Source organism: Ambystoma mexicanum, chromosome 6q (assembly GCF_040938575.1).
Source record: "Ambystoma mexicanum isolate Mex_15411 chromosome 6q, UKY_AmexF1_1, whole genome shotgun sequence".
NCBI lineage: Eukaryota > Metazoa > Chordata > Amphibia > Caudata > Ambystomatidae > Ambystoma > Ambystoma mexicanum.
The window spans coordinates 654,567,675-654,595,567 of NC_090937.1; the positions used below are offsets into that span (position 1 = coordinate 654,567,675).

Genomic DNA, 27,893 nt, shown 5'->3' on the forward strand with positions numbered 1-27,893 from the left:
TTATCTGAACTAACCTGCTGGTTACATCACTTAGAAAACCTTGGTTTCTTCTTGTAGTATAACAAGATTGGAGTTTAAATCACACAAGCGTTTTTCAGGAAGTATTCTCAGTACAGGTGTGTCTTTTGGAACTCAAGATGTGCATACGCTCTATTAATTCTAAAGCAGTCTTTGGCTGTATATGTTAGTATTCACTGTGTAAAGATGTTGAGACCGGACATTGTGCTTTCAAGTCATGCACTTCTGATTTCTTGAGTAATACTTTGGGTGACCACGTGAATTTGATATGTTTTCATTGTTACAGCATGATTTATGGGTCTTTCTTGTGACTGAACCTACATCGGGAAGCGCGAGAGAGCAAATGCAGTGTGAGTGGGTGGCTGAAACATTTATGGGATACATCTCAAATTGTGGGTTCAGATGCCCTAATACCAAGCGACTTTGATAATAGATTTACATATTCTTTTTTGAAAATCAAAGTTTATTGGCATTTATCTTATAACATCACACAATGTTCATCATAGCTCTTCTCCTAGATACAATTACAACAATATGCCCATCACAACCCACCCCTCTCCCATTCCCTTCCCTCAGCCATGGATGAAGCATGTACATCTGCAGCATTGGTCGAGGTCACAAATAGCACTTCAGGGTACAGTCAGGACTATACTTTTTTGCACACTAGAGCCTTGGGCTCGACTCTACCCACTTTGCAGCACCTATCCTGTGCAACAGGTCTTCTGATCAATATGCAACTCCTGGAGGTCTGTCATACCCAGGCCCCCCACCAAGCATGCTCCCACCACCTCAGTCAAGAGTCCGTACTTTTCAAATAAGGGAAGCCACAGTCTTTCAATGTCCGATTTGGACTCCTCAATGAGATGCATTACAAAACTTCATATCATAAAAAGCACAGACTTTGGTGACCCATTCTTTTTCCCCTAGCATGTGCAGACTGTTCCACTTCTGGGCCAGACAACACCTGGCTGACACCAACATAACCTGCAGCATATGACCCTGTGTCTCTTCATGGTCCCCGTCCATGTCCACGTCAATCCCAAAAAGGAGGAGCCATGGGCACAGGGTCCTCCCCACTCCCGTCCACCCCCTTGATCCAGGACAACACTTCTCCCCAATATGTCTGCACTGTTGGGCATTTCCACCACACATGTGTATATAGTCTCCTTTCTCTATCTGACATTTCCAACAGTGTGGATCGTACCCCACTTTCATCCGGGCTATCCTCTGCGGAGGGTAGTGCCACCTGTGCAACACCTGCAGGGCTTGATGTCGGAATTGGAGCAAGGCCGTTGAGTGGTAGGCTCGTCTACATATTTTGGACCATCTCCTATCATCGATTTCTCCCCCTAAGTCTTTCCCCCACTGTGTCCGCGCTGGTTGAGGGTCCCTTGGAGCCGCAAAAAGGAGGAGTTTGTAGAGGCGGGATTTCACTCCCTTGGATCCCCGTCTTGAAATGAGAAGTTTTTCAAAGTCTGTTAGTCCCTTCTAAGGGTCTCTCCCGAGGAGGATTCAGTGAATGCTCCCTTCAGCTGGAGATAGCGAAATGGGGAAAGGTTGCTCAGCCACAGGGCATCCTCAAAGTCCTTCAAGGGTATAAAGGATCCCCCCTCCCACAATTGACCGGCCCTACTACGGCCAGCCTCATACCATTGTTGAAACGCGCTTGGGTCACCGATCTTATCCATAATCGGGTGGCCCAAATGCAGCTCAGCGGGTAGGGCCACTTTGTAAGTCACCTATAACATCCCCCACTCTTTCCACAATGACCATAAGACCCCCAGTACCGGGTGGTGCAGGACCCTTCTTGGGATAGACGCCTTGGGGACCCAGAGCCATTAATCCAGCATAACCGGGGCAAGAACCCTGTTATCCATCGCCACCCATTGTTTCTCTGTCCCCGGAGTGAAGTGATACACCAATATCCTCAGTTGAGAAGCCTTATAATATGTCTAGAAATCCGGGAACCCCACTCCTACATCTTCCTTGGGCCTAGTCAATACCTCGTAAGAGATTCTGTATTTCTTGCCCGCCCAGAGGAATCTTAGGAGGGCTTGCTTTACCTCCGTTAAAAATGTCTTGGGCACCTGTATCGGGAGCATTTGAAACAAGAATAAAAACTTGGGGGGAATCACCATTTTCACTGAATTGAGGCGTGCCATCCAAGACAATCCCGATCCCCGCCCATCTTTCAATATCCCTCTTAACTGCTGACCAAAGGGGAAGGAAATTATTAGAAAAAAGGTCTTCAGGGCTGTGTGTCACCTGAATACCCAAATAACAAAACCCATCTCTCTGAATTCGAAAGGGGAGCCCACCCACATATTCCACCTCTGTGTCCGACAGATTACCCGCTATAAATGCCACTGACTTCCCAAAGTTGACCTTGAACCCAGAAAGGTTTCCATATTGTGCGAAACTTTCAGCACCCGGGGCACCATCTGGGACGGTCTGTTAATATAGAGCAATGCATCATCGGCGAACAAACCAACCTTGCAGTGCGTTTCCCCAATTCTTACTCCACTAATCGCCCCATCATTACAAACTTAGGTCGCCCAGGGTTCCATAACCAGTGCCTATATAAGGGGGGGGGGGACAGAGGACAGCCTTGCCTTGTGCCCCTTCCGAGGGGGAACGACCCCGATTCAATCCCGTTTGCCACCACCCTATCTGAGGGCAGCAGAGTACAGAGCCGACATCCAGCCCAGCCATCTCGCCTCCATCCCCAGAGATGAAAAGACCTCCCCCATGAAGGCCCAGCTAACCCTGTCGAAGGCCTTTTCGGCATCCAGAGCCAATAAAAGAGCCCCCTCTTTACGGACCACCCTCGAGTTCAGCACATGAAAGGTCTTTCGCATGTTGTTGGAACCTTGTCTGTGCAACACAAATCCCACCTGATCCAGGTGGATGAAACGAGGGAGGTATCTCTCTAGACGGGTTGCCAGGATCCTGGCGAAGATCTTAGCATCTATATTTAGAAGGGAGATAGGCCTGTATGAGTCACATTCCGCCAGGTCCTTTCCCGGCTTGGGGATCACAGCGATTAAAGCCTGTAAGAACGTAGGCGGGATTGTGTCCTGGCCCCTAATTCGATTGAACAGCTTGGTCAATGGTTTCACCAAGATAGATTGGTACTTCTTATAGAAGTCAGCCGTATAACCATCGCCTTCCGGTGCTTTTCCCATCTTCAATCTCTGGATAGCTACCTGCACCTCTTCCTCTGATATTTCCCCCTCCAAAACCTTGCTTTCATGTTCCATCAATTGGGGTACAGGATGCTTTACCAAGTAGGTCTGGATGTCCTCCATCAATTTGTCCTCCAGTTTAGTGTACAGCTCTCTATAGAAGTCTGCGAAACATTCCACTATTTCCTACCCTTTCCTGCACGTTACCCCCCCTATCCCCGATTAGTCCCACCTTCCTTTCATTTTTACATCCCCTCGTTCTCTGTGCTAGAAGGGTCCCCACCCTGTCCCCTGGTTCATAGTACCTTTGTCGCGTATACCTCATCTTCTTGACCACTTCCCATATGAGGACCGCATGTAACGCCGCATGTAACGCCGCATGCAACGCCTGTCGCTTCTCCCGCATTTCTCCCAGAAGGGCTTCTCGGTCCTCTTCCTTGTGGGAAAGTCGGGCCCGTAAATCCCTCAGTTCATCGCGGAGCTTGCTCTCAATAAGTGCCCTTTTTCGCTTTTGTCGGGACTCCTCTGCAATAAGGAGGCCCCGAAAGGTGGCCTTTGCCGCCTCCCACACATCACCATTTCTGTGTCGCAGTTGTCATTTATTTCTAAATAGGCTTCCATTTCGTCCCTTAGGAAGTCTCTGAAAACCCAGTCCGTTAGGAGCGTGTCATTGCAACGCCACAGAAAAGTCCTCGAGGTTCTTGGCAGCGACCAATTCACCACCAGGAGCTCCTGATCAGACCAGGTAATTGCCTCCATCCTTGGTACACCAATCTCCCCTCCTCGGAGATCACTAGGAGGTCAATTCTTGTGTATGTGTGATGCGGGGGAGAAAAGAAAGTGTATCCCTGTGGACCTAGCCACGATTTTCAACATGCGTCTACCCAATAGTGTTCCCGCAGGAGGTTCAGCAGGGCTATATTGTCCTTCGTAGCCTTCTTAGTCCCCACACCCTTCACTGACCACCAATCTAATTGTGGGTCCGTTTTAAAATTGAAATCTTCACCCAGTATCATGGCCCCCTCTGCCCAATCATCCATCACTCTGGGAATCTGGCTCAAACTGTATCTGTCCTACGTTGGGTGCATATAGGGTAGCCAGTGTGATCCGTTCACCTTCGCAGGTACCTTTAATCCTGAGAAACCGCCCTCCAAAGCCCCTCTTGGTTTCCACATCCGTGAGGTGGAGTGACTTGCCCAAGAGTATGCCTACCCCCTCTTTCTTAGTACTCTTATGAGAAGCCCAGAAATTCCTCCCGATATCCTTCCCCTTTATCGTCAATTCCTTCCCCTGTTTGTAGTGGGTTTCCTGCAAGAAGAGGACCATTAACTGCTCCTTACGAAACATGTTGCTAGTTAGAGATCTCTTATTCTGAAAGTTCAACCCCTTAACATTCAGTGTGCCTATCCGTCCTTCAACCATTATCATCCTTGATCCTGTTCTCTGAGACCACCCCTAGACTTTCCCAATTCAGAGCCCATTGCAAAACATAAATCCATGGTTCGACCAGCTGATCCCTCTCCAATCCTTTCTACCCAGTGCTCCGACCTCCCGAGGGACCAACTCAGCCACTCACAAGGTCCTCCGTGACCCTCTAGATATCTTCCTCAGACACAAGATGATGCTTCTCCGCCTGCCACTCAAATGCCAGATAGAAGGGGTGACCCCAATGGTATTTGACCCCCTTATCCTGTAGCCATCTGGTGAGGTTCCCACACTTCTTCCAATTAACAGCGTGAGGGCTGAGAGGTCCTGAAAGATGGCAACTGTGGAATCCCCATATTGTATGCCTTCTCCAAGATCCTAGTGTTGTCTCTGTAATAGTGCAGTCTCGCCAGCACAGAGCGAGGGACCTTTCCTTCCCCTCCAGCACAGTGAACTCTGTCCAATATGATCTCTTCTCCAGCATCTGTCCCCAATACAATCCGTGTTATGTTCTGCACCTTGCCTTCCAAACCAAGCAGACTTTCGCACTCCGATTCCACCAGGCCAAAGATGCATAAATTATTCCTTCTCTCCCGGTTTTCCATGTTATCCACTTTAAAACTTAGTTCCTCCTCGCAGCGTTGTACTTCTATTAATCTCGTCTCCATCTGAGTCTCCAGGAGTGCTGTAGATAGCTTGTTGTTTTGACACCCTCCATGCGATCCTCCAACGTGGATACTTTTGTCGTGAGATCTGCCAGTTTGGCCCCCATGTCCATCCTTATCCCCCTGATCTCTTTCAGGATCATCTGGATGTTGTTCTGCATGGTACCCATGTTGGGGTGGGAGCAGGAGGGCCCCCAGACGCCATCTCATCACCTCCGGCCTGAAATTGGTATTTAGATAGGGCTTCCTTCCAGCTAATGGGGGCCGTGCTGCTGCGCTAATGTGGTAGGAATGGCTCCCGGTTCCTCTATACTTCTGCGGCTATGGAGCACTTAAGATCAAAACTGTCACTTCGCTATTGTTCTGGCGACCTTAGCAAGTTAGGTTCAACGATCAGAGGTGTCGCCTCGGGGGCCAGATCAGATCTGGTGGGATTCTCAGCCTCCGCCTTGTCTGCCTAACCCCAGGCCGCTGGATGGTACCCTGGATCACCTGTCAGCTACGAGATGTGGATTCCCTATTAGGCAGATAGAAGCGCAGGATGACGTGGGGCCAAGTAGACTCCTATGCAGTGGTGTATGGACCCGATATTAGGCAAGGGGTAACGCTGCCCACCTAGGGTCTTGGGTCGGAACCTCCTTCAGTCCCAGTAGCACTCTGTCATTAACTTGCCCAGGGGAGCATCTTTGCCAGGTATCAATCCACTTTGCCTGCTTTACCCAGCTCCTTCCTGGGTGGTAAGTAGGAAATAAACCCAAACACTGCGTCAATGGGCGCGACACTGGAGCAGGCGTCCCACAGGCCCAGCTATGAGACGCAGACTTCAATCGTGGTGCCACAACAGGGTGAAAGTTCCAAGGACGGTTCAGGCTTGTCAGCTGTATGTCAGGGTTATACGGGTGCCCCAGTGGGAGTCCCGATATCTACTCCCCAACGGGGTCCCTCAAGTGTGACCAGTGTGTGGGCTATCCCCCCGTATTGAGTCTCTATCAACTATCCAGCATTCTCACTCCACAGAGCAGCACAGGTATTGTTAGGCCATCAGGCCACAGCAGGAGTGGGAGGCGGGGGGACGCCCTCTCCAGCCCGCTGCTCGCCTCTCACTTATCACTAAAGCCACCTACCCTCTCTCATGCAGGTGTGTCCTGGGCACATGCAGTGGGGGAGTTGAGGCGTATCTCCTGGCCCCGCCGGTGTTCTGCTTTCAGTGTAGAATGCCTCCATGCCCCCTTGGATGGTTCCAGGGGGGGGCGCTCCTGTGCAGGTCCGAAACAAGCCCTGTGTGTTCGCAGTAGCAGCAGGAGGCGAGGGGGAGGCTCGCTCACCGAGCCAATGCCGTAACAGTGCTCCCCGGCGGCACGAGAGGTTCCCCGCCTCTCTGGGTCCACGGGAGAGTGCTGAAACCGCACGGGGCCTCTGGTCAGGCTCTGCACCCCTGCAGCGGATCGCGTCGATAACGGGGTTGGGCGTTCCAGGCCGCCAGCTACAGGTCCACCGCTCGGGTCAGGCGGGCGGTGCGGCACCGTCCATCGGATCGTCCAGGCGTGGAAGACCTCTGCTTTCACCCACGTCACAGCAGCTGCGCTCCCAGGCGCCAGCCGCACACCTCGTTCCCTCTGTAGACTCTGCATAGGATGCGGGCGTGTGGGAGGGGCTGTCCCACTCTGCGAATCGATTATCTCGGTGCAGGCGTCACTTCCAGGCACCGGCATCGCGCCACTGGGCGGTCATTGAGTCTTGTCATAAATTCCTGAAGTTTTGTAGGGGTTGGGTCCCCTTCTCACAATCTCTACAGGATTCTCGGGCCACGGACGGAGCTACAAGCTCAGGCGGCCATCTTGCCTGCGCCCTCTGGTGGCCTCTCCAGATTTACATATTCTGATGTTATGTGGCTGAGAGCTTCAATTGCAAATGACCAAAGGTTACATATGCTCTTAAATGTTTTGGGGCAGATGTGGTTTTAAACTGATAAATGTCAACTCATCTATATTATGCTGAATGTTTAGGCTTATTATTGGACAGCAAATGTGCATTAAAGGGATTATTATTAAGTTTTGACAAGGGGAGTACTTGGTATGGGAATGTGATATTAACTGTGGGAGAAGGTTCTTATATACTGTTAATTGTTTTTTTAGGAAATAAATAAATGAAAGATCTGAAACTAGTGGCTATGTGTGAATATCTTTTTATTTTAAATATTTAAATTGAGATTGGCCCATTTAGGTGCGAAGCTTAGAGGTCTTGGGAGGTTAAGAATATAATGGACTATGTCTCATGACTTTTGTGAATCCACATAAAATGAGAGATGGAATTGATAATGGGTGGGGAAAGGTTAATAGATGCAGTTGAATGGATAAAGGAAACTCAAGGTGTGAATATTAACTATAAGCTAAGTTGTGCTGATTGGATGGTAGGAAGTTATAATGAGTTGGGTTTGTGTATGAACATTGTAACAGTTTATGAATTATAGGGATGCAGTAGGAGAAGAAATATGGATGAATTTTCTGATAATGGACATCGTTAATCGGGAGTCCAAGGTTCCAAACACAGTTTGATACTTCAGGAGATTGCTCTTGGATGGTTCTGTTTCATTGGGACAGACATTGGTCAAATTTTCTGTAGATTTTTTTTGTTTCTTTTTCTTTTCTTTTTGTATTGTATTGTCCTTATTTGTTCTTTGTGTTGGTTGTATGTTGCAAGATGGAAGCATGCATAGTGGTGTTTGGTGGATTTCGCATATTGATGGGAAAACTATCATGTTGGTTTACAAATATATAGTATGTTTATGATATAATGCAGGAAATGTTAAATTTATGTCTTGCAATGTTAAGGGTCTAAACTGCCCCAAGAAAAGGAAGAAAGTGATGGCCAGATTATGGAGAACAAAGGCGGATGTAGTGTTTTTACAAGAAACCCACTTGTTGGATGAAACTAGAAAATATCTGACCAATAATAATGATCCTTGTGAAATATCGAATTGCTATGTTTCAAAGTCAAGGGTAGTTAGTGTCTTCTTTAAGAAGGGACTTATTTTTAAGATTGAGAAAGTGATTATTGACGGGGAAGGCAGGATACCTTTAGCAGACGTATTGCATAGTGGTAAAGTTATTACAATTGGATGTGTATACGGTTCATGCCCACCAAATAGATTGTTCTTTGAGACTATTGCTCAGTTGCTTTGTGATATCCAGGGTGACGTGATTATAAATGGTGGAGACTTTAATTGTGTCCTTGATCATGCTGTTGATCGATCAGCGGTGTGCAGATTCACGAATCATGGGATCAGTGAAGAGCTTGGTTTGTTTCTTGAAAGATTTCATTTGGTGGATCCATGGAGGATTGCACACCCTTCTAGTAGAGAATAATCCTTCTATTTGCCAATGCACGATTCCTTTTCCCGAATTGTCTATATATTGATTTCAGAGAAACTGGTTGATAAACTGTTAAGTGCAAACATTAGATAGCGTAAAATCTCTGATAACGCCTTGGTGGATTCAAGGTTGACAGTAGGTGGAGGAAAATCAAACTTCTTCTTGAGGTGGCGCATGAAAGTAGATATTTTAAGAAATGACAATGAAATAAGACACCTCAAAGCATATATTTAAATGTTTTCAAGGAAAATGTAGGTTCTGCAGATATTCAAATAGTGTGGGTGTTATGGTCTGTTTTTAGGATGTGAAATGACGGTTGTTAGGCAGAAACCTGTGCAGTTCCCTTAGGGACCACTGCAAAAGATTTAAGACTACAGGTGTTTGGCAGTAAACCCACTTGGTAGCAGTCTGTACCACACAGATTCACTTGGTAGCTGTGGCTGAGCAGTCAGACTTCCCTCAAGAAGAGTTAGGCAGTATGCAGAGTATACACAATAGGTACAGGGAGACAGTAGTACAAACAAACACTGACCAGAGCTTTGGTGTAAAAATATATATTTATTTAAAAACACACTTGTAATTTACACTAGCAAAAACGAGGTGAGTAAATTCAGCACACAGTCACAGTCACAGTCATATATGAATATATACAACCCTATTCACTTATTAGACAAGTCTTAGTGAGAAACACCACTTATTTTCAGACAGAGGTGAGCGCTTAACATAAGATGACACTCTACTAAGTTGTAAAGAAAGGGAGGAAAAAGGCAGGGTTAAAGGAGCACACAAGTTTCAATACTTTTACAAAGAACCTCAGTAAGGCAGGATAGGCAGAGTTCTACTGGAGAGCAAGGAAGTCAATTGCAAGGCCCACTCTTGGAGAGAGCAAGCAGAAGGGGGTCCAGGTTCACACAGTGGGGTTATGCCCAAAGAGTCTTGTAGATAGTTCACACAAAAAGGATGAAATTCAAGTCAGGAAAAGTTAGCTAGGTTGTCCCAGGCTGGCCCAGGTTAGAAAGTCGAGGCTTTACTGTCACCCCGAACGATATGTCGCAAGGGAAGCCAGGTGGGACACAGTACCTTAAGTGTGAAGGAAGCTCCAGCGGGGGCAGTTGTTCCTGGCAGCAGGTGCAAGTCGGTGTCTCGTCCAGGGGAAGAAGAGGTCTCGCCGTGGAGGAAAGATGAAGGTCGTTGCACTGCCAGGGAAGAAACCAGCCGCGGAGTCCTCCGGTTAAAATGTACTACCCTTCTCTTTGGGGTAGTGGTAAACTGTGGTATTCCGGTTGCCGGGCTGCTTGGCACGGGCAAGGGGGCCACAAGATGCTCCAGGAAGGTGAAAAGAAGGCGAAACTGGTTATCCCCACCAGTCAAAGGAAGAAGACTCTCTGGACTGGAGATCTCCTCTGTCGTCGGGAAAAGTGGTGAGACGGTTCAGCAGGGCTCCACCGGTGGTGTCGTTGTTGCAGGTCGGCTCAGCTTCTCCCTCCTCGGATTCTTAGGTCCTGTGGCAACTTCTCAAGTTCCAGTCCCCAAAGCCCTGCTTTTATGCAGCACACCCCCATTCACTCAGCCTAGCTGTCAATCAAACATGCTAAGTGGTGTCCAGGGTGCCTAAACCCTCTCCCATACCCCCCTGTGGTACCCAGATAGAGTGGCACCACTTTTGGAGGCTTCTGTGGAGAAGCCCGCCAAAAAGTAGAACAAAGGGCTCGACTTGGGTTGGAGTCACAGAAGAGAACACAAACGCTATTTTAGAATCGAGTTCCGGCAAAAAATACCAACCAGTGAAGTAATATTAAATAAATAAACCGGCGGTATGTTCGAGGCTATAAGAATTAAATAATTAAAGTTGGTAGCCTCGAACTTTGGGAAAATCCCATAGAGATATATTTGCGGTCGAATATAAAAAGTAGTATCCACTGCCACCAGCCAAAACTCGATCAGGGGGGACGGAGACGTGCGCCCTTGAACAACAGACCCGGGGCAATCGAATTGCCCCGACCAGTACGTCTGCAATATGATGGTTGCTACTTGTTTCTGTTAATAATTTGGGACTAGCAAAGCCAACCGTGACTTTACATGCCCTGGGAGACAGTAGTCAGTCCCAGGGTATGGAGTCTAAGTTGCGGGGTCACTACGACACCCCTGGGTTACGGCACGGAGGGTGCTGTGTAACCCACATCACAAAAAAACACATGAGACCCTATGGAGTAAAAGACCCCATAGCCCATAAAACACATGGAAAGTTAAAGGAACACCTCAAATCATGTCTAAGAGTGGGAGCAAAAGAATCTGACTCTTAGCAGGAGAGAAAAAAATAAACCCCAAAAATCCAGCAAAGCTGCTGGGGGACTCACTAGGTTTGGGAAATTAGCCTTACAGAGAATTCTCCCTAACAACGGTTTGCTTCCTCTAAATGGGGTGTTTTTCTAAGAAATCCATAAAGCAGGACATCTTATCCATTGTTTTTTCAAATGTTTCTTTAGTCCATGAGGTGGAAGGAGATTCCAGTGGAAAAAAAATCTCTTCCTCCTCCTCGTTCTCAGATTCAAGTACCTGAGGAACACCCTTTTTCTCTAAAGCATCTGACAGATTGGTTTTAACCTCTGTATGGCTAGATTTGTGTCACTGTGTGGGTTTTTGTGTAATTTCTGTAGTCCGCAATTAAAGTGATATTTTCGGTGGTTGGGAGGACTTGGAAACGTGGGACAAGTGTGATGCACTCGAGGCTGTGCGCTTCGTTACAATCTTTACCTTGACCCAGGCTTTGGCCCCAAAATGGCCATGGAGTGTTTGTGCGGGTCACTGTATCATTCTCAGCAGAGATGGACTTGCCACCAATTCCGACCACCCTGCTTAAGTTTAGCCTCCATAGCAGGGTCTGATGCCTGCTTTTCTGAGCTGGGGACTGGCTTATGGAAATGGATAGATTCCCTAATGGTTGTCTCCTCGGTTTTACTTTCGAAACCGGACTGTCCGGTTAGGCCTTGATGGTTTCCCTGACTGCGGAAGGCTCGATGGTAAGTATTATTGATGTTATTATTTCTTCGATCCGCGGATCAGTGCTCACAACACAAGGACAATTGTATCCCCCACCATCCGGCATAATAAAGACAAGTTCTTGCGACAAGGACCTAAGTCCAAGAAAAAATAACATCAATAATACTTACCAGACAACAACCAACAAGGACACTTTAAATTAGGGAATTTATTTAAACCTCCTGATAATCCACTGGAGCCACAGTGGTGAAACATGTGATGAGGTTAAGATCAACATCAAATTAAGACCAGCACCATTTGAAAGCAATAAGAACAGATACATATAATCTTATCAGTCATCATACTGGAGAATATTGAAAATAGTTAACCAACAATCTAACTGGATTATATTCTGATGAAATAAATGATACATAATTTGGACTGCAACAATAACTTTATGGTAAAAACAATACTAACATCAATATTGAACAAGAATGGAACAATCAAGTTAACCAAAAGGAACTAAATAAAAGTATTTATATCACCTTTATGATTTGTAGCGCGATCATTTAGAATATATGAGCTGGCGCAGTTTGTATGACCCTTTGAGCAACAAATGCATCAAGAATATTGGGCCGTCACAATATTGGGACATCTATGGTCAACAGCTTTACACAGAAACAATCTACTCATGATTCGCCACATGAAGGTTGACCAATGCCTGCACTTTTAATTATAACAATAATATGTCTAAGAACTCTGTACCAGGCAGAATCCTGTGCAGTTCCTTTGGGGAACACTGCAAAAATATTAAGACTACAGGAGTAAGCAGTAAACACAATTGGTAGCAGTCTGCACCACCCAGATTTACCTGGTACCTGTGGCTGAGCAGTCAGACTCCTCTCAAGAAGAGTAGGGCAGTATACAGAGCATACACAATAGGGCTAAAAACACAGTAGAGCAAACAAACACTGACCAGAGCTTTGTATAAAAAGTATATAATTATTTATTTAAATCACACTTTAAGCAATATACTAGCACTCTAAATCAAAAGCAAGTTAAAACACAGTCAGGTAAAGTATACACACCTCCCTTAATAACTATTAGACAAGTCAGAATTAAAACACCAAGATTTGTTAAACAGATGTGAGTGCATAACCTGATGGCACTCCAATAGTTCAGTTAAAGGGAGAGAAAAAGACACAGCATAGAAATAAAACAGGTCCCAAAACTTTTAGGAGGTCTCAGCAAGAGAATAAGAGGTAGTAGATACTGTAGAGCCAAAGTTCATAGGCTAGGCCCACTTTAAAGGGAGCAAAGCGAAATGTGCCCAGGATCACACGGTTTAAAATGCACTAAAAGTCTTTGCAGAATGTTCAAAAGAGGTTGGGGTGATTCAAGAAGGTAAAGTTAGAAGGTCTGGGGCCAACCCAGATGGCAAGCCAAGTATTTAAGGGTCACCTTGGGCAAACCGAAGAAAGGGAGGCCAGGCAGGACACAGTACCTTAAACAGAGAGGAAGCTCCAGCGGTGGCAGTTGTTCCTGGCAGTGGTTGCATTTCATTGTTTCGACCAGGGGAAGAGAGGATCTCGTTGAGGAGAAAACGTGGAGTCGTTGCACTGCACAGGGATGAAACCAGCCGTGGAGTTAGTCAATAAAAGGTGTGTTCCTTTTATTCGCAGTCGAAATGGTGAAGCTTGGCTATCCGGCCGCCGGGGAGCTTGGCACGGGCGATTCGACCAAGAGACGTCTTTGGAAGGTGAAAAGGGCGAACTGGTTGATCCCACCAGCTCAGAGGAAGAAGACTCGTCCAGCAGAAGATCTTCTCTTGTCGTCGGGAAAGTGGTGAGGTAGTTGCAGCAGGGCTTCACCGGTGGTGTCGTCGTTGCAGATGGCTCAGCTTCTTCTCTCTTCGGATTCTTAAGTCCTGTGGCAACTTCTGAAGTTTCAGTCCCAAAGGCCCTGCTTTTATGCAGAAAACCCCCCATTCAACAGCCTAGCTGTCACTCAAACGTGCTAAGTGGTGAGCCGGGTGGTTCACCACTGGCCCAATCAGAACAGAGTGCGACTTGAGTTGCTAAGGCAAAGCAGTCCAGGGTGCCAATTCCCATCCTGTGGAACCCAGATAGAGTGACACAATTTGGAGGGCTTCTGTGGAGAAGCCCGCCAAAAAGTGGAACGAAGGGCTCGACCTTGGTCAGAGTTACAGAGACGGACACGAACACCATTTTAGAAAAGAGTTCTGGCAAAAAGACCCAACCGTGAATTTAATATTAAATAAATAAACCAGCGGTATCTTTAACATTGCACCAAAAAGAGGTGCGTTTAAAACCAATGAGAAAATCCCATATCGAATATTCCGATGGAATATTTCGTGTGGTAACCACTGCCACCAGCCAGAAACTCGACAAGGGGGGACTGGACAGTGCCCCCTTGAAAACAGACCCAGGGGCAATATAATTAACCCCTCCCAGTACTTCCACAATATGATGGTTTGTACTGGTTCTGTTCACAATTTAGGACTAGTAAAGTCAATGGTGACTTTACATGCCCTGGGAGACAGTAGTCAGTCCCAGGGTATGGAGTCTATGTTTGGGGGTCACTATGACACCCCTGTGTTACTGCACTGAGGGTGCTGTGTAACATATACACAAAAACAGATGATACCCTATGGAGTAAAAGACCCCATAGCCCAAAATCACACAAATAGTCAGAGACATACATCAAATCATGCCTAAGAGTGGGAGTAAGAGAGTCTCACTCTTAGCAGGAGAAAAAACAAACCTCAAAAATCCAGCAAAGCTGCTGGGGGACTCACTAGGTTTGGGAAATTAGCCTTATAAGAGAATTCTCCCTAACAGTGACCAACCCGATGGCGGAAAAAAAAACAATGTGAGGACTTTGATGTGTGAAAGGTCATGGGTACTTTACACGTCACAGTAGGGATAGTATTACGGGAACGCCATGACGACGCCCTGTTTTTCGACTTAGAAAAGAAATAATGTAATACGCTGCACCAATCACTCGATGTCAGCCTTTGCAAAACATGTGATTCTAAACAGCTCCACGAGCCTCAGAAATACACAGACACACATACAAATACACAGGCACTGGAAAGTCAGAGTTCGAAGTATTGATTAATACTCTATACTTCGGGTTTGTATTTCTATCTATAGCACCTACAATCTTTATCAAGTCATTTTAAATCACAGACCATCTGCTAAAGCAGGTAGGAGTGCTGCACTCTAGAAACCCAAATTAACATTATGTGTACTACTTTGCATGTTTCTTTATGCCTCTGTGAAATCATATGGAATAGACAGCTATCTCCAAACCAAGTATTGCATTGTGAAGAACTACACTGAAAATAACTATATATGTGATGCACACAAAGTATGAGTGTGATGAGATGCAAGGAAGAGTGAAGAATGCCTGTAGGACAAGGTTTTTGACTTGATATTTTAAAAATGCATTTTCCAGCAAATGCAATATTTTGTGCAGTTTTCTTAAAGTTATTACAAATAGAACACCTATCCATAACATAGGCAAGCACTATACATGCTAATTCCTAAAGTCATGTTAACAAATGCACAGGAACACTTCAGTCTTACAATCCTTTGGTAGAAAGAAACATTTCTAGGTTTCTTTACTGGTGCTTTTGCTACGGTCAGTTCAAAATATTCTATTTCATGGTAAAACTTGATGCTTGAACTGCTTTTACACAAACATTTAAAACAAGGGGGACTGACAGGTAGAGGTCTACTCACTGTATGTTTGGTGTAATGCCCTCCAGCAGCACAATATTTACTCCACCTATATGAGCAGTCGCACACGTCTCTGTCATCTTTTGGTGTAACAAATCTTCAAAATAAATTTAAGAAAATCATTTTAAAACCTTCACATATTTAAGTTCATGTATAGTCAACTTTCTGTGGAAAATATTTATCATTCTTAGACAGTAAATGAAACAGTTAAAGAATATGTGCCTCCTACATTACAAACTAATTGAAGAAAGACAGCCAATATGGCATTTGCATTCCAATAAACCTATACCGGCCCCATCTCTTATGTTGACAGGAGCGGCACTGGACATAATGACTAGAGAGCTTCATCGCACCACGCAACAAACTAGCATCTAGTAAATTCATTACTTCTTTGAAAGTGTCTCTAACAAAGGGATTTTACCACCAGCAATTACAGGTCTATTTTGCTCAAAACATCCAAGCATAGAGTACCATTCTTCAAAGCAGCATGCCTATTTAATTGGGCAGTTATATAGGCTATAAGTCTGGTGATGTTTTTTTCTGAAAATGTTATCCTTTCTCCTACATACTCAAGAGCTATATGATAAAGACTTAGAGCTGCTAATCCAATCTTTAGAAGAAATGTTGTTGACCGACCCCATGGCTAATGAAGTGGCATGCACTACAACAACAGAAGTGACAAATGTTCTTTTTTTAGCAAAAGTTGCCTGGTCCTGCCAAATCACTGACCACCAAATGTCCAATGCACAGAGATCGAAGAAGCACAAAATGAAGAACAAATGACTTACTCATGGTAAGGTTCCTTCTATTGGATTCTCCTTCCACATATTCCTCATCTTAGACACTTCATAGGCAAAAACAGCTGGCACTGGAACATTTCTCACAATCTGGGGGCAAGGTGTGGTTTGGTGCTGACTGTCTTTGATGTCTACTCAATGGCCTGGAAGAGACGGCATCCAGCAAACATATAGGACACGCCATACCCCATTGAGTTCACCCTTTTCCCCCACCCATGCTCAGCAGCAAAGGGAATCGGAAACAAACGCCAAATAACTTGGTCTTACTGCTGTGGCGTGACTGATGCTCCCTCTATGTGGGGAAGACTGGCAGGGCAATGAGGAAATCTGTAGGCGGAGAATCAATACATGAGAACGTTACCAGGGGCAATTAATGTGTTCTTCTAATGGACTGTCCTCCGATCGATTGCTCATTTTAGCAGTAGAACATATCCGGAGGAGAGTGAGGAAGAGTTAATTTAAACCCAGAAGATTCTACAAGACAGCTCTTCCAAAACAAGAATTTTGAGAAGGCACAAAGTCAAAGAAATAATTATTCAGTAAGGTGTGAAGTGAGGCCCAGGTAGCTGCTTGGCAGATATCTGGGGATGGAATACCTCTTTGTAAAGCCGAAGTGGCCGCTTCACCCCTACTAGAGTGTGCCCTAAGACGTTGGAGGCATGTCTTGCCATGCTAGTTTGTAACACTCTGTGTGATGCAAAGAATAATTCAACGAGAGATGGTCTGCTTGTAAACCAAGCCAAGCCCTGTCTGGCTCCCGCAATCTCCACAAATAACTGATCATCCTTTATATAGTCCCTGGATCTAGCTGCATAGTAGCTGAGCCCCATCTTGGGGTCAAGTCGGTGAAAACTCTCCACTTCTGGGAAGGTTAAGGAGGTGGGTAAAAAAACGTGTAACCTACCTTGGGAAAGTGGCAAATGCATTCTTTAAGCCAAAGGGAATTAGTCTGAACAGGTAGTGTCCCACAGGTGTTGTCATTTAAAAAAAAAATGTTTACAAATTTTTTATTAAAGTGCAGTAGCCACAATTTGACTTTTAACACATCTCAATACACATATATTGACATAATAAAAATTAAACATTTACAGTTTTTGAATAAAAACATGTATCATTGTAAAGAAAAAGAAAAGGAGAGTAAAAGAAGTCTAACCAACTTAATTTTGACAAAAAAAAAAATCTAATTGTTACTAACTTCAACTCATTTAAAACTCTACCCACTTGAATTGATAACGCCATCTCATTACCAGAGGATAGTCTTGCCCAGAAATCATCAGTATTCAAACAAGACTCATCATGAACAAATCTGCCAAAAGAGCTGGCCCTGATACTCCAGGTCCCAGAACACTTAGAGAGTAAATGTTTAGTAGTCTGAACTTCCATAGTTGAGCACTTATCACATATTGGTACAGTACACCCTTCTTTATCCCTTATAGCTAGTAATTCCAGGGTAGGGAGTAAATTTAAACAAAGTCTCAAAAAAGCAAATCTAAACCAAAAACTAGGGGACTTCTTTAGATCAGCCGGAAGAAACGATAATGGCTTATCTAACAATGTCAAGGAGGCTGATCTTTTAGTACTCCGCATCTCCTCAATCGTATGAATCCAATCCACCAATTTCATTTTTTCTTTCAATTTTAGAGGGTTCTGTAGAAGGGACTCAGCATCATAGTCACAACCAAACAATAGTTCCGAACATATTAGTTCTAACCTACGTAGAAAAACATTATTTTCTTTTTTCCGCTCTACCTCAATTTCCTCAAAGAGTGAGTTCCTAGGGGGATCTAAAATTGACCTATAGAGAGTAAGCCACTTCCAGGCTAGCCATGATCTAAGTGAGGACAAGCCAAGCTCATAACGCAAGCAAGCAATCGGAACGCAATCTGGGAGACCCAGTGTACATTTCCAGATCTTAGATTCAATAACATCCCAATCTAGATCAAAGGCTACATAGTTGTAATCCATGCCATATAGAATTATGGGAACTACCTTCCCGATATAAAATCTTATAAGGGGGAGGATGGTGAATCTGCCAAACTTAGAATAGATTTATTTCATCTGTGCTCCCAATTTGATCAGTTTTAATTCAATGGAGGCCAACAAACTATTCCTGGATGGGAAGCATCTTAATTCAGCTCCCAGATAGGTAAATTCTGAAACAACCTCTACCTCAGAGTAATCTAACTTGCAGACCAGGTTCTTCACTATTTTATTGGACCTCCTAAATACAAGAATCTTGGATTTTGAAGGATTTATTCTTAATTTATTGATCCTGGCATAGGATTCTAAAGCAGATAGCAAACGCTGCAATCCCATTTGTGAGTAGTCCAAGACTACTATATCATCAGCGTACGCTAACCAATTGATTTTTACATTGACAATGGAAGGATATATTAACCCAATATTCTGTAGCCAAGCTGCTAGATCCGCCATAAAAAGGATGAAGAGCAAGGGAGCTAATAAGCAGCCTTGGCGTACCCCTCTAGTTATCCTAATTGGATCAGAAAGCAAGCCGGACCTGCCAAGTCTAACACGCATAAAGTTGTTGGAATGCAGCTCTCTTAGAATATAAAGTAAGCCAGCAGGAATACCCCAGGCATCCTATTTTCCCCATAATAAATTCCTGTCAACCATATCAAATGCCTGGGATAAATCAATCCAGGCTGCAAAGAGAGCAGGCCCCCCCCTTGGTGAAAGACTTCGCTGCAAGGCAACTCAAAACCAACCCATTCAGTGAAGTAGAAGGACCCTTTCTAAAGCCGCATTGCTGTTTCGGAATAATTCCCTTTGTTTTCGCCCAAGATTCCAATTCCCCTAAAATAATGCCCGAAAAGATTTTACTATCAGCATCTAGGAGAGAGATCAGACGGTAATTAGAAGCCAGTAACCTGTCACTCTTCTTGTAAATGGGGATAACTATTAAATGAGTCCAAGAGTCAGGGATTCTCATCTGGACAATGATATTGTCAAAGAGGGCTTTAAGAACCTTTGCCCACATTACTGGATCCGACTTCAAGATTGAACTTCTTAAACCATTCGGACCAGAAGCTCTGGAAGCTGAGGATTTTTTGATTAACAGGTCTATGTCCAGAACACTAAACTCAAGATACCAGCTATAGATTACATCAACAACCGAGCATATTGAGGCGTCAGAATCATAAACCTTGGAGAAATGGTCACACCACACCCCCTCTTGAATGAGACTCTTGTTTCTGATATTGAGTGACCTCATTCAAACCAACTAAAGACCAAACATTTCGAGAATTCCTAAGAGACAAGGCATAAAGCATTCTCTCAGCATCCTGTTGAATTATCAGATGATTATGTGCACAAAGTCAATTCCTATAGTTATTTTTCAACTTTACTAACCCCTCCCAATACACCTTCTCACAAAGGCCTGATCTCTTTAGAATAGATATCTGACACCTCAATTTTTTTTTACGAATTATAAATTGAGCATTGAAAGAGTGTTTATGCAGCTTGTGAGTTTTCTGGGCGGAGTGCTCCCCCGACGCCTGTACAGACAAGAAATTCAGAAAAACCCTAGGAATACATAAATCAGATGCTGATCAGATAAATGGCTCATCCTAAGTCGCAGCTCGTTATTTAGTAAATGACCTCCTTTATGAAATGTTCTGTGTCCCACAGGTGTTGTAAATGCTGTCTTCTAGTTGGCATTGTCTGTCAATAGCCTGCAGCACCCAGTTTGTCCACTAAATCATCAGTTCATGGAAGGTCATGAACATCTGTCTTGGTGACAGCAATGAGGGCTCTGAAGTCCATGCAAAACCTCAACTCTGTGGTAATTGCATTTGGTAGAAGTACCACTGGACTAGACAATGGACTGTTGTAAAGCTCTATCACCCCTAGGTCCAACCTCTTAGTGACCTCAACTTGATCTGTGATCTCACTTTGGCTGACCATCTGTAACTCCTACTTTTGGTAGGTATGCTATCCCCAGGGTCTAAGTCACACTGACACCAAAGTGTCAGCCCTGGAGTTAGTGAAAAAAAGAAGGAAAACTAATAATTTGTGTTAGGTAGGATTCTCATATTTATGATAAATCTTCCTGACCGGTGCCAACCCCAGAATGTTTTGCTTTGACTTGGTAGATTTCCTATCTCTCTAGGTGAAGAAGAATCTTTTTCCCCTCTCACCTAGTCTTTGTCATGATGCCTACCTCCAAGGAGCCAGACAGGGCCCGGCAACCTCAGAGGCAGGCAACATGTATACTAGGGAAGTCCCAGCCACCCCAGATAGGGGCTCTTTGGTCTCAGTCCTGGCGCCGTTGGCGTCAGGCTCATAAGGGATAACAGTCCTGGCACCATCGGCGCCAGGCTCATACAAGATATGGAAGGAAATGTGTTTGGTGCAAACTTACCTGGAAGACCATGCTGCAATTTCCTTACCTGGCAGATCATTCTACAACTTCCAGATGAAAAAGGAACTACTTAACCACACGGGTGTGGCTGGTGGCAGGATACATACCTTCAGTGGAAGGATACATACCTGGGACTACTTGAAAGGCTATTTAAGCCACGCCCAGGCAGCAAACCACGCTTCGCGTTGTTCTGCTCATAGCAGCTGGACGCTCACCGTGCCTGCTCCTGCTCCAGTCCTCGACCATGCCTGCCAGCATCCTGTAAACACCTAAGGATAGAAAAGGGAAGAAGAAACAGGTGAAAACAAACCTTACCTGTTAAAGCTGCATTCTGGATTCAGCGCGCCAACGTTCCTGCAAAAAGACATCATTTTAAATACTCACCGCGTCGCATACATCTCGGCGCACTTCTCTTACCTGCACCTGGGCGCCTTCCGCCCTGCGACGCCCATCCGGATCTCCTGCAGCATTGCAGCACCTACGGGGAGACGAAGAGAAGAAAGCAAGGTGAGAAGGGGAAAATAACCAAGAAGCACTTACCTGCCAAGCTAATTCTTCTTACCTTCGGGTCGATGCCATTCCTTGGGCATTTCAGCACCCCGGCCCCCATGGGGAAAAAGCAAACATCACATTAGTGAATGCAAGAACCGTCGCAAACAAACTATTTTAAACTTACCTGCTTACAGGTCGGACTCAGCTTCTGCTTTGTACCGGCTCCATTTCTTCGGCATTCTCGAAATCCGGCCCCTAAGGAAAAAGAGACAGGAAAAGACAGTAGTGGGCCTACACCAAAACTCACCTGAAATCAGGTTTTCGACGGAAACCGCCCTCAGCCCGGAGTCTTCCATTACCTGCAAAAGAGAAGAGGAATAGTTTAGACTCAAGCTTCCCATAAACATTTACGGTACTTACCGGAACAGACAAGCAAACTCGAACTTACTATCCAGTGACGTAACTGGATCCCAACGCGCCCCTGCATCAGAAGCAGGATGGAGAGCTTGCCTTTTCAATCCCTAAGGTGAGTCTCCACAGGGAATTACAGAAGGGTTGCAAGGAGGGTGAGAAGGGGAACGGGAGATCAACACAAAACCCGCAGAGTATTAACTCTTCCTTTTCGCTCACAGAAGGGTATTCATCCGAGCCAGACAAGCCAGATTTGGGAACCCAGCCCACGCCATCTTCAGGGTGCTGAACATCTCCTTCGAAGAGGCCACTGCCGTCCAGACCACGCCCGCGCCTCCGTGGGAACCAGGTGAGCGTTACAGTCTTTAAGTCTTTTTATGGGTGTCCTTTTTATGTCTCTCCGTATAGTGTGATTGGAGTTTTAGTTTTCTATAACTTTGGACTGACAGTAATATACTATGGAAGCAAACAGTATTTTAAATGCAGTGGCTTCCTTTTAATTATCTTATTATTTATTGGGTGAACTACTGTTCCCAAGAAGTAAAGTGGGATTCACATCTCCTTTACATTGATTTAAGTGAGCCAGCATACCCAACCTTATGTAGAGTGCTGGGAGGACACAATGTATCCCATGTCTTACTTACCTGGTAACAATTTTGCTGCAATTGCACGTTTACTTGAATGGCTGGTGGCAGTCGTTTCTGGTGGCAGTCGTTTTACCTTTATGACTTTTAGTCTTTATTACTCACAGGTTGTTAAATCAGCCTTCGGTAATGCAGAGAAGGGCCACCATTCTGCTAGGATGGTGGGAACCCTCTTTTTTTGCCATTTCTCATTTGCTTGTAGTTTCTGAGGTCTTCCCTTGCCATTCTAGGCAGGAATGACCTCAGTGGAAGTTTTATCTTCGGCGGGAATCCTTTTTATTCCCTGCCGAGGCTCAAGAACATTGGTGTCATCTTCAACTCTATCCTCTCCTTCTCCCTCACATTTCTGACGTCTTTAAGAAGTCACACTATCAGCTGCAACTCCTCAGAGTTATTCTTCCCTTTCTCACTTTCCCCTAGAAGCTCACTGTCTCCAGAGCACTGATCCTCTCTAGGCTTGACTACAGTAACAGTATCTTTCTAAATCTGCCTGCCTCTAATCTTTGCCCTTTACAATTTATCCAGAACAGGACTGCGAGACTTGTCTTTGCCCTCAAGCCCAGGGCTGGTATCTCTCCAGCTCTGAAATCTCTCAACTGGCTTCCTGTGGCTGCAAGGATCAAGTTCAAGATCCTTTGCATCATCCACAAGGCGTTCTGGGGCCGGGGACAACACTAACTCCAACTTTATCTTCCTAAGCATCTTTCTTCTCGAGCCCTCCACCCATCCACCTCCAACTCTCCGAAGGTCAGACGGTTCTCCAGGCAGATTGTCAGGGGTAGATCTCTTTCCCCCGCTGGGCCCTCCCCCTGGGACAGCCTCCCTGCCTCTCTCAAACTTGAACAGGACCACTTCCGGCTCCAGAAGAAACTCAAGATCTTCCTTTTTGCTTCTGCTTTCTCTCTCCCTCTTCTATGACTGCTCAGTACACTGGTCACCTAGCCACTCACTGAACTTTGGGTCCAGGCTTATGCATGTCCAGTTGCTTTGCACTGCCTTTGGGCCTTCTGGACACGTAAGGGTCTGTATCTGCAACCCTACAGTCCCCCGACTCTCTGCACTTATGAGCCACTTACCGGCAGCACTTATGAGCTACCTGCACCCCCCCTAACACTCCCCCCACCATCCAATACTTACACGATCTGAATGACAAAAGGCCTGGTAAGATTGTCGTTTTGTACTCCTCTGTCCTCCCTTGTCACACCTAGAAACACTTGTGTACAGGCGCGTTATAAATTACTTCTATCATATCATGACTAGCCAATGCAGAAGTAGGTTTAGGACTTTGCGCCCTTTAAAACCTATGGCAGGATGGGGGTTAGAAATAGGTATGTAAAGTCATTCCATTAACTCTGATTGCTTCAGAAATCATCCCTGGGATGTCTTCATCTGCTGGACTCACTTTCATTAAGTGTTGGTTCTTGGTTCTTTTGAATCTAGGGGTTGCTGCAGCAGAAGTCCCTTTCGGCATCAAGATTGGGTCTGGCTAGTCAGCGGTTTTGCGCTCTGGCGAGACGGTTCCTGTGACTGGACAGCTGGACGACCCTGGAGCAATGAGAGTAAGACCACCACAATTTGGCTGACCCTCAGGACACGAAGGAGAGCTGCAGTGATAAACACCATCAGCCAGCGGAAGGCAACCCTTGCAGCTGAGACTAAGAAGCTGGTCCTGCAAGGCCCCTCTTCGTTGTGGAGACCTGCAACTACAGGGAGAGGCGTCTCGTCTGACAAGGTGAGAGTCTGTGGACTCCCAATTCTGAACTCAGGACGGCGAGCAGTGCAGTGAAGAAGCCCACAAGGGAGCTAGCCAGTTCACAGGATGGGCCTGGAAAACTTCCAATGGCTTCCAAGTCCAGGATCTTGAGTAGGACTGGCTGTTCCTACTGGTCCACGTGTTGAAGCACCGATGAAGGCCTTCAGCAAATCAGAAAAAAGGAGCAGGGCCTAGCTGGGAATTTGCTGGAGGCAATGCTGGTTGGATGCAACAATGATCCACGGGTCCTGCCTCCAATAATTATCTGAAAAATGGCTGCAGAAGTAAGGCCAAATGTGGCTGAATTCTGCCCTGTAGGCATACAAGGACGAGTAGATGCTAACATGCCCAGTAAGTCCTCACAGCTCTACAAACCAAGATCCAACACAATCATAAAGGTAAAGCAGGCACTGTTAAGAGATATACCTCCTTTGCGTTTTGTGCTAACGTGGGCCGAGGGGCGGCTATACTCTCAAAAGGGGTATGAAATGTGGTTCAGTAGCAACCCAAACAGTGAAGTATAACAGTCCAAAATAAAGGAATGTCCAAACAAAATATATATGATACATTACTCACCGTAATCGTATTTCTGATGCTTGTATCTGCTTAGATTCACATGCTGTGCATGCTGTGCATAGGCCGACATCTAGTGGAAGCTGCAGAGTATTACAGTTTGTTTTTCGAAACTCGAAAATGGGCGTTGACACAGGGCGTGCCAGTAATACTATCCCTAAAGTGACGTCCACTGTACCCATAATCCCTCACGCGTGTAGGACCCTCAGATTCTATTTTTTCTGACATGAGGTAGCATGAGGAGTAGCTTGAGTACAGATTATCCAGGCAGATAGACGATAAGACTTTCAGCATCCATGCGCCTTCTATCAGAGGGGAGGAAGGGCGGGCACATGTGAATCTAATCCGATACAAGCATCAGAAATACGATTACGATGAGTAATGTATCCCTTCTGAGGCTTGTGGAATCTGCTTAGATCACATGCTGTGCATAGATTAGCGAGCAGTGTTAGAAGAAGAAGGTGGGATGTGAGAAGGGTCATGAGCAAACAGGTGTCTTAGAACTGCTTGTCCCACTTGAGTATCTGTCTTGGAATGAGTGTCAATGCAGTAGTGCTGAGTAAAAGTGTGGATAGAGCTCCATGTAGCTGCTTTGCAAATGGTGTCAAGGGGTACTTTTGCAATGAAAGCCAGAGTGGTCCCAGTGCCTCTAGTAGAGTGGGCGTAAAAGGCAGAGTTTTTTCAGAAAGGGAGTAACATAGCTGGATACAATTCACTATCCACTTCGAGATGGCACATTTAGAGACGCAATCTCCCTCTCTGCCTGTAGCTACGGAGACAAAGAGTTGGTCTGTTTTTCTTAGCGGCCTGGTCTTGTCTACATAGTAGAGGACCGCTCTACGCACATCTAGAGTGTGCAGTTTCACCTCAGCAGAGCTTTTAGGTTCTTGGAGGAAGGCCAGAAGCTCAATGGACTGGTTAACATGGAATTTAGAAATGAACTTAGGTGAAAACCTAGGGTGTGTTCGTAGAACCAGTTTATCCTTGTGAACAGTAAAGAAAGAATCCTGCACTGACAGAGCCTGAATTTCACTGACCCTTCTTATGGATGTAATGGCTACTAAGAAGGCAGTTTTATAAGTCAGGTGTTTGAGACTGGCTTTATGCATGGGTTCAAAGGGTGGTCCCATGAGCTTAGCAAGCACCACATTAAGGTCCCATCCTGGTGGTGGGTTTGAAATTGGACGGTGGAATCTATTCACCCCTTCCATGAAGGCTTTAACCACTGGTACTTTCCACCACGAAACCTTGTTATGGGAGGTGGTGTAGGCTGACAGCGCCGCCAGGTGTACCTTGAGTGAATTAAATACCAACCCTGCATACAGCAGGTGGAGCATGTAGGTGGCAATATTGGAAGGAGTGCAATCAACTGGGTTGATTTGCTTATTCTGGCACCAGATAACACATTTTTTCCATTTATCAAAATAACAGTGCCTCGTGTTTGGTTTCATAGATTCCTTTAGGATGTCCATGCACCCCTGTGGTAAGCTGAGGTGTCCAAACTCTAGGACTTCAGGAGCTATGCTGCCAAGTTCATTGAGCTGGGTTGAGGATGCACTGCTTGACCTTGTAGCTGGGATAGTAGGTTGTGCCAGCACGGGAGTCTGATGGGTTTGCACGCTGCTAGTCTGCACAGATGTGAGAACCACGGTTGTCTCGCCCACATGGGAGCAACTAGGATGAGCGTCATTGATTCCCTGTGCATCTTGTTGACCACCTTCCTCAAGAGAGGGGTTGGTGGAAAAGCGTAGGCAAACATCCCTGACCAGTTCAACCACAGGGCGTTCTCCTTGGAGTCTGGCTGGGGGAACCTGGATGCGAATCCTGGGCATTTTTTGTTTTCGCTTGTGGCGAATAGGTCTATAGTGGGGAAACCCCACTGTGAGAAGAGATCTTCTACGATTTCTTTGTGCAGACACCATTTGTGTTCTCCTGAGAGTGGATCTCTGCTCTATGCGTCTGCTAGTGAATTGAGATCCCCTGGAACATGTTGAGATGACAGGTAAATGTTCCGTCTGAGTGCCCATGTCCAAATTTTCTGGGCAAGCCTGGACAGATTTGGCGAACAAGTCCCTCCCTGTTTGTTTAAGTAAAACATTGCTGTTGTATTGTCTGTTAAGATCTCTACTGACAGGTTCAACAGGTGGGGTTTGAACGCTCAAAGCACTCTGAAGACTGCCAGAAGCTCTAGCAAATGGATATGATTCTTGGCCACTGTGTGAGACCAGAGACCCTGAGCTGTGTGGTGAAGGATGTGTGCTCCCCACCCGACAGGGACGCGTCTGTAGTGACTACAGCTTGTATCTCCGGATCGTAAAAATGTTTCCCCTTTGACAGGCCCTCTCTTGTCCACCAGTGAAGTCTTTGTACAAGTGTTGACGAAACAACCACTAGATCGTCCCACTGACCACTTGCGTGAGACCACTGTTTCGCCAATCATTCATGCATGGGTCACAGGCGCGTGTGGGGGACCAGGTAAATACATGACGCCATCATGCATAGCAAACGCATCACTTTGCGCACCCTTATCTGGTGACTGGACTGATATTGAGGAATTTGCAGTAGTATATTACGAATTCTTTCCTCTGATGGAAAGGCCAACTCCTCTTGAGTGTTTAGGACAGCTCCTAGGAACTGTTTGGAGGTGCTTGGCACCAGGCTTGATTTTTTTCTCGTTGATAGAGAAGAACAAGTTACTTCTTACCTTGTAACGTTCTTTCGATGGGATGTTCCTCCGACGTATTCCTTATCTTTGATAATTTGTCTCCAGCTTGCTGGCCTCGGAAATTTTTTCTCTGTAGAGGGTGCTGCGCGTCGACGTCTGCCGAGTCGATGTCTCTCGACAGCCACCGTATCGGAGCCAACGTCACCATGCCCATTAATAACCATGCACGCGTCCGTTGCTCAGTTCCGTTTTGTAGCATAAGATAAGTCATGCCTTAATTGGTTATTGACCTTGAAGGAGCGTAAGCTGCAACCACAAGGGAAGTATTACTGCGGGGATGGATGGGTGGGGCGATAAGGAATACGTCGGAGGGACATCCCATCGAAAGAACGTTACAAGGTAAGAAGTAACTTGTTCTTCGAAGGGATTGTGTCCTCCGACGTATTCCTTATCTTTGATAGAATCCCATACAAGTGGCATGTAATTGGAGGTGGGAGTAATAATGTCATGTATCCCTTAGGAATGAACCGAATGTAATACGGCTTTGCCAAATCTGGTCTCTTGACTAGTGGAGGAATCCAGGTTGTAAAATTTTGTGAATGTATGTGCGGACGACCATGTGGCAGCCGCACATATGTCTCGGACCGGTACCCCTCTTTGGAGGGCCGAAGAGGCTGCGATACACCTGGTTGAATGAGCCCTAAGATTTTGGGGTGGCTCTTTCCCTGCCAGTTTGAAACATTCCAGAATGGCCAAAATAATCCACCTGG

General features: G+C 45.7%; 1 protein-coding gene across 11 annotated transcripts in view; it reads right to left on the reverse strand.

Annotated features, from left to right (window-relative positions):
- Positions 1–27,893, reverse strand: part of BLTP1 (bridge-like lipid transfer protein family member 1) — a 2,946,455-nt gene that overhangs the window by 988,365 nt on the left and 1,930,197 nt on the right. For all 11 annotated transcript variants that reach the window (XM_069631149.1, XM_069631145.1, XM_069631146.1 and 8 more), the window contains exon 48: positions 15,411–15,504. In XM_069631149.1, coding sequence (XP_069487250.1) covers positions 15,411–15,504 — 94 coding nt within the window. The remainder of the gene's footprint in view (positions 1–15,410; positions 15,505–27,893) is intronic.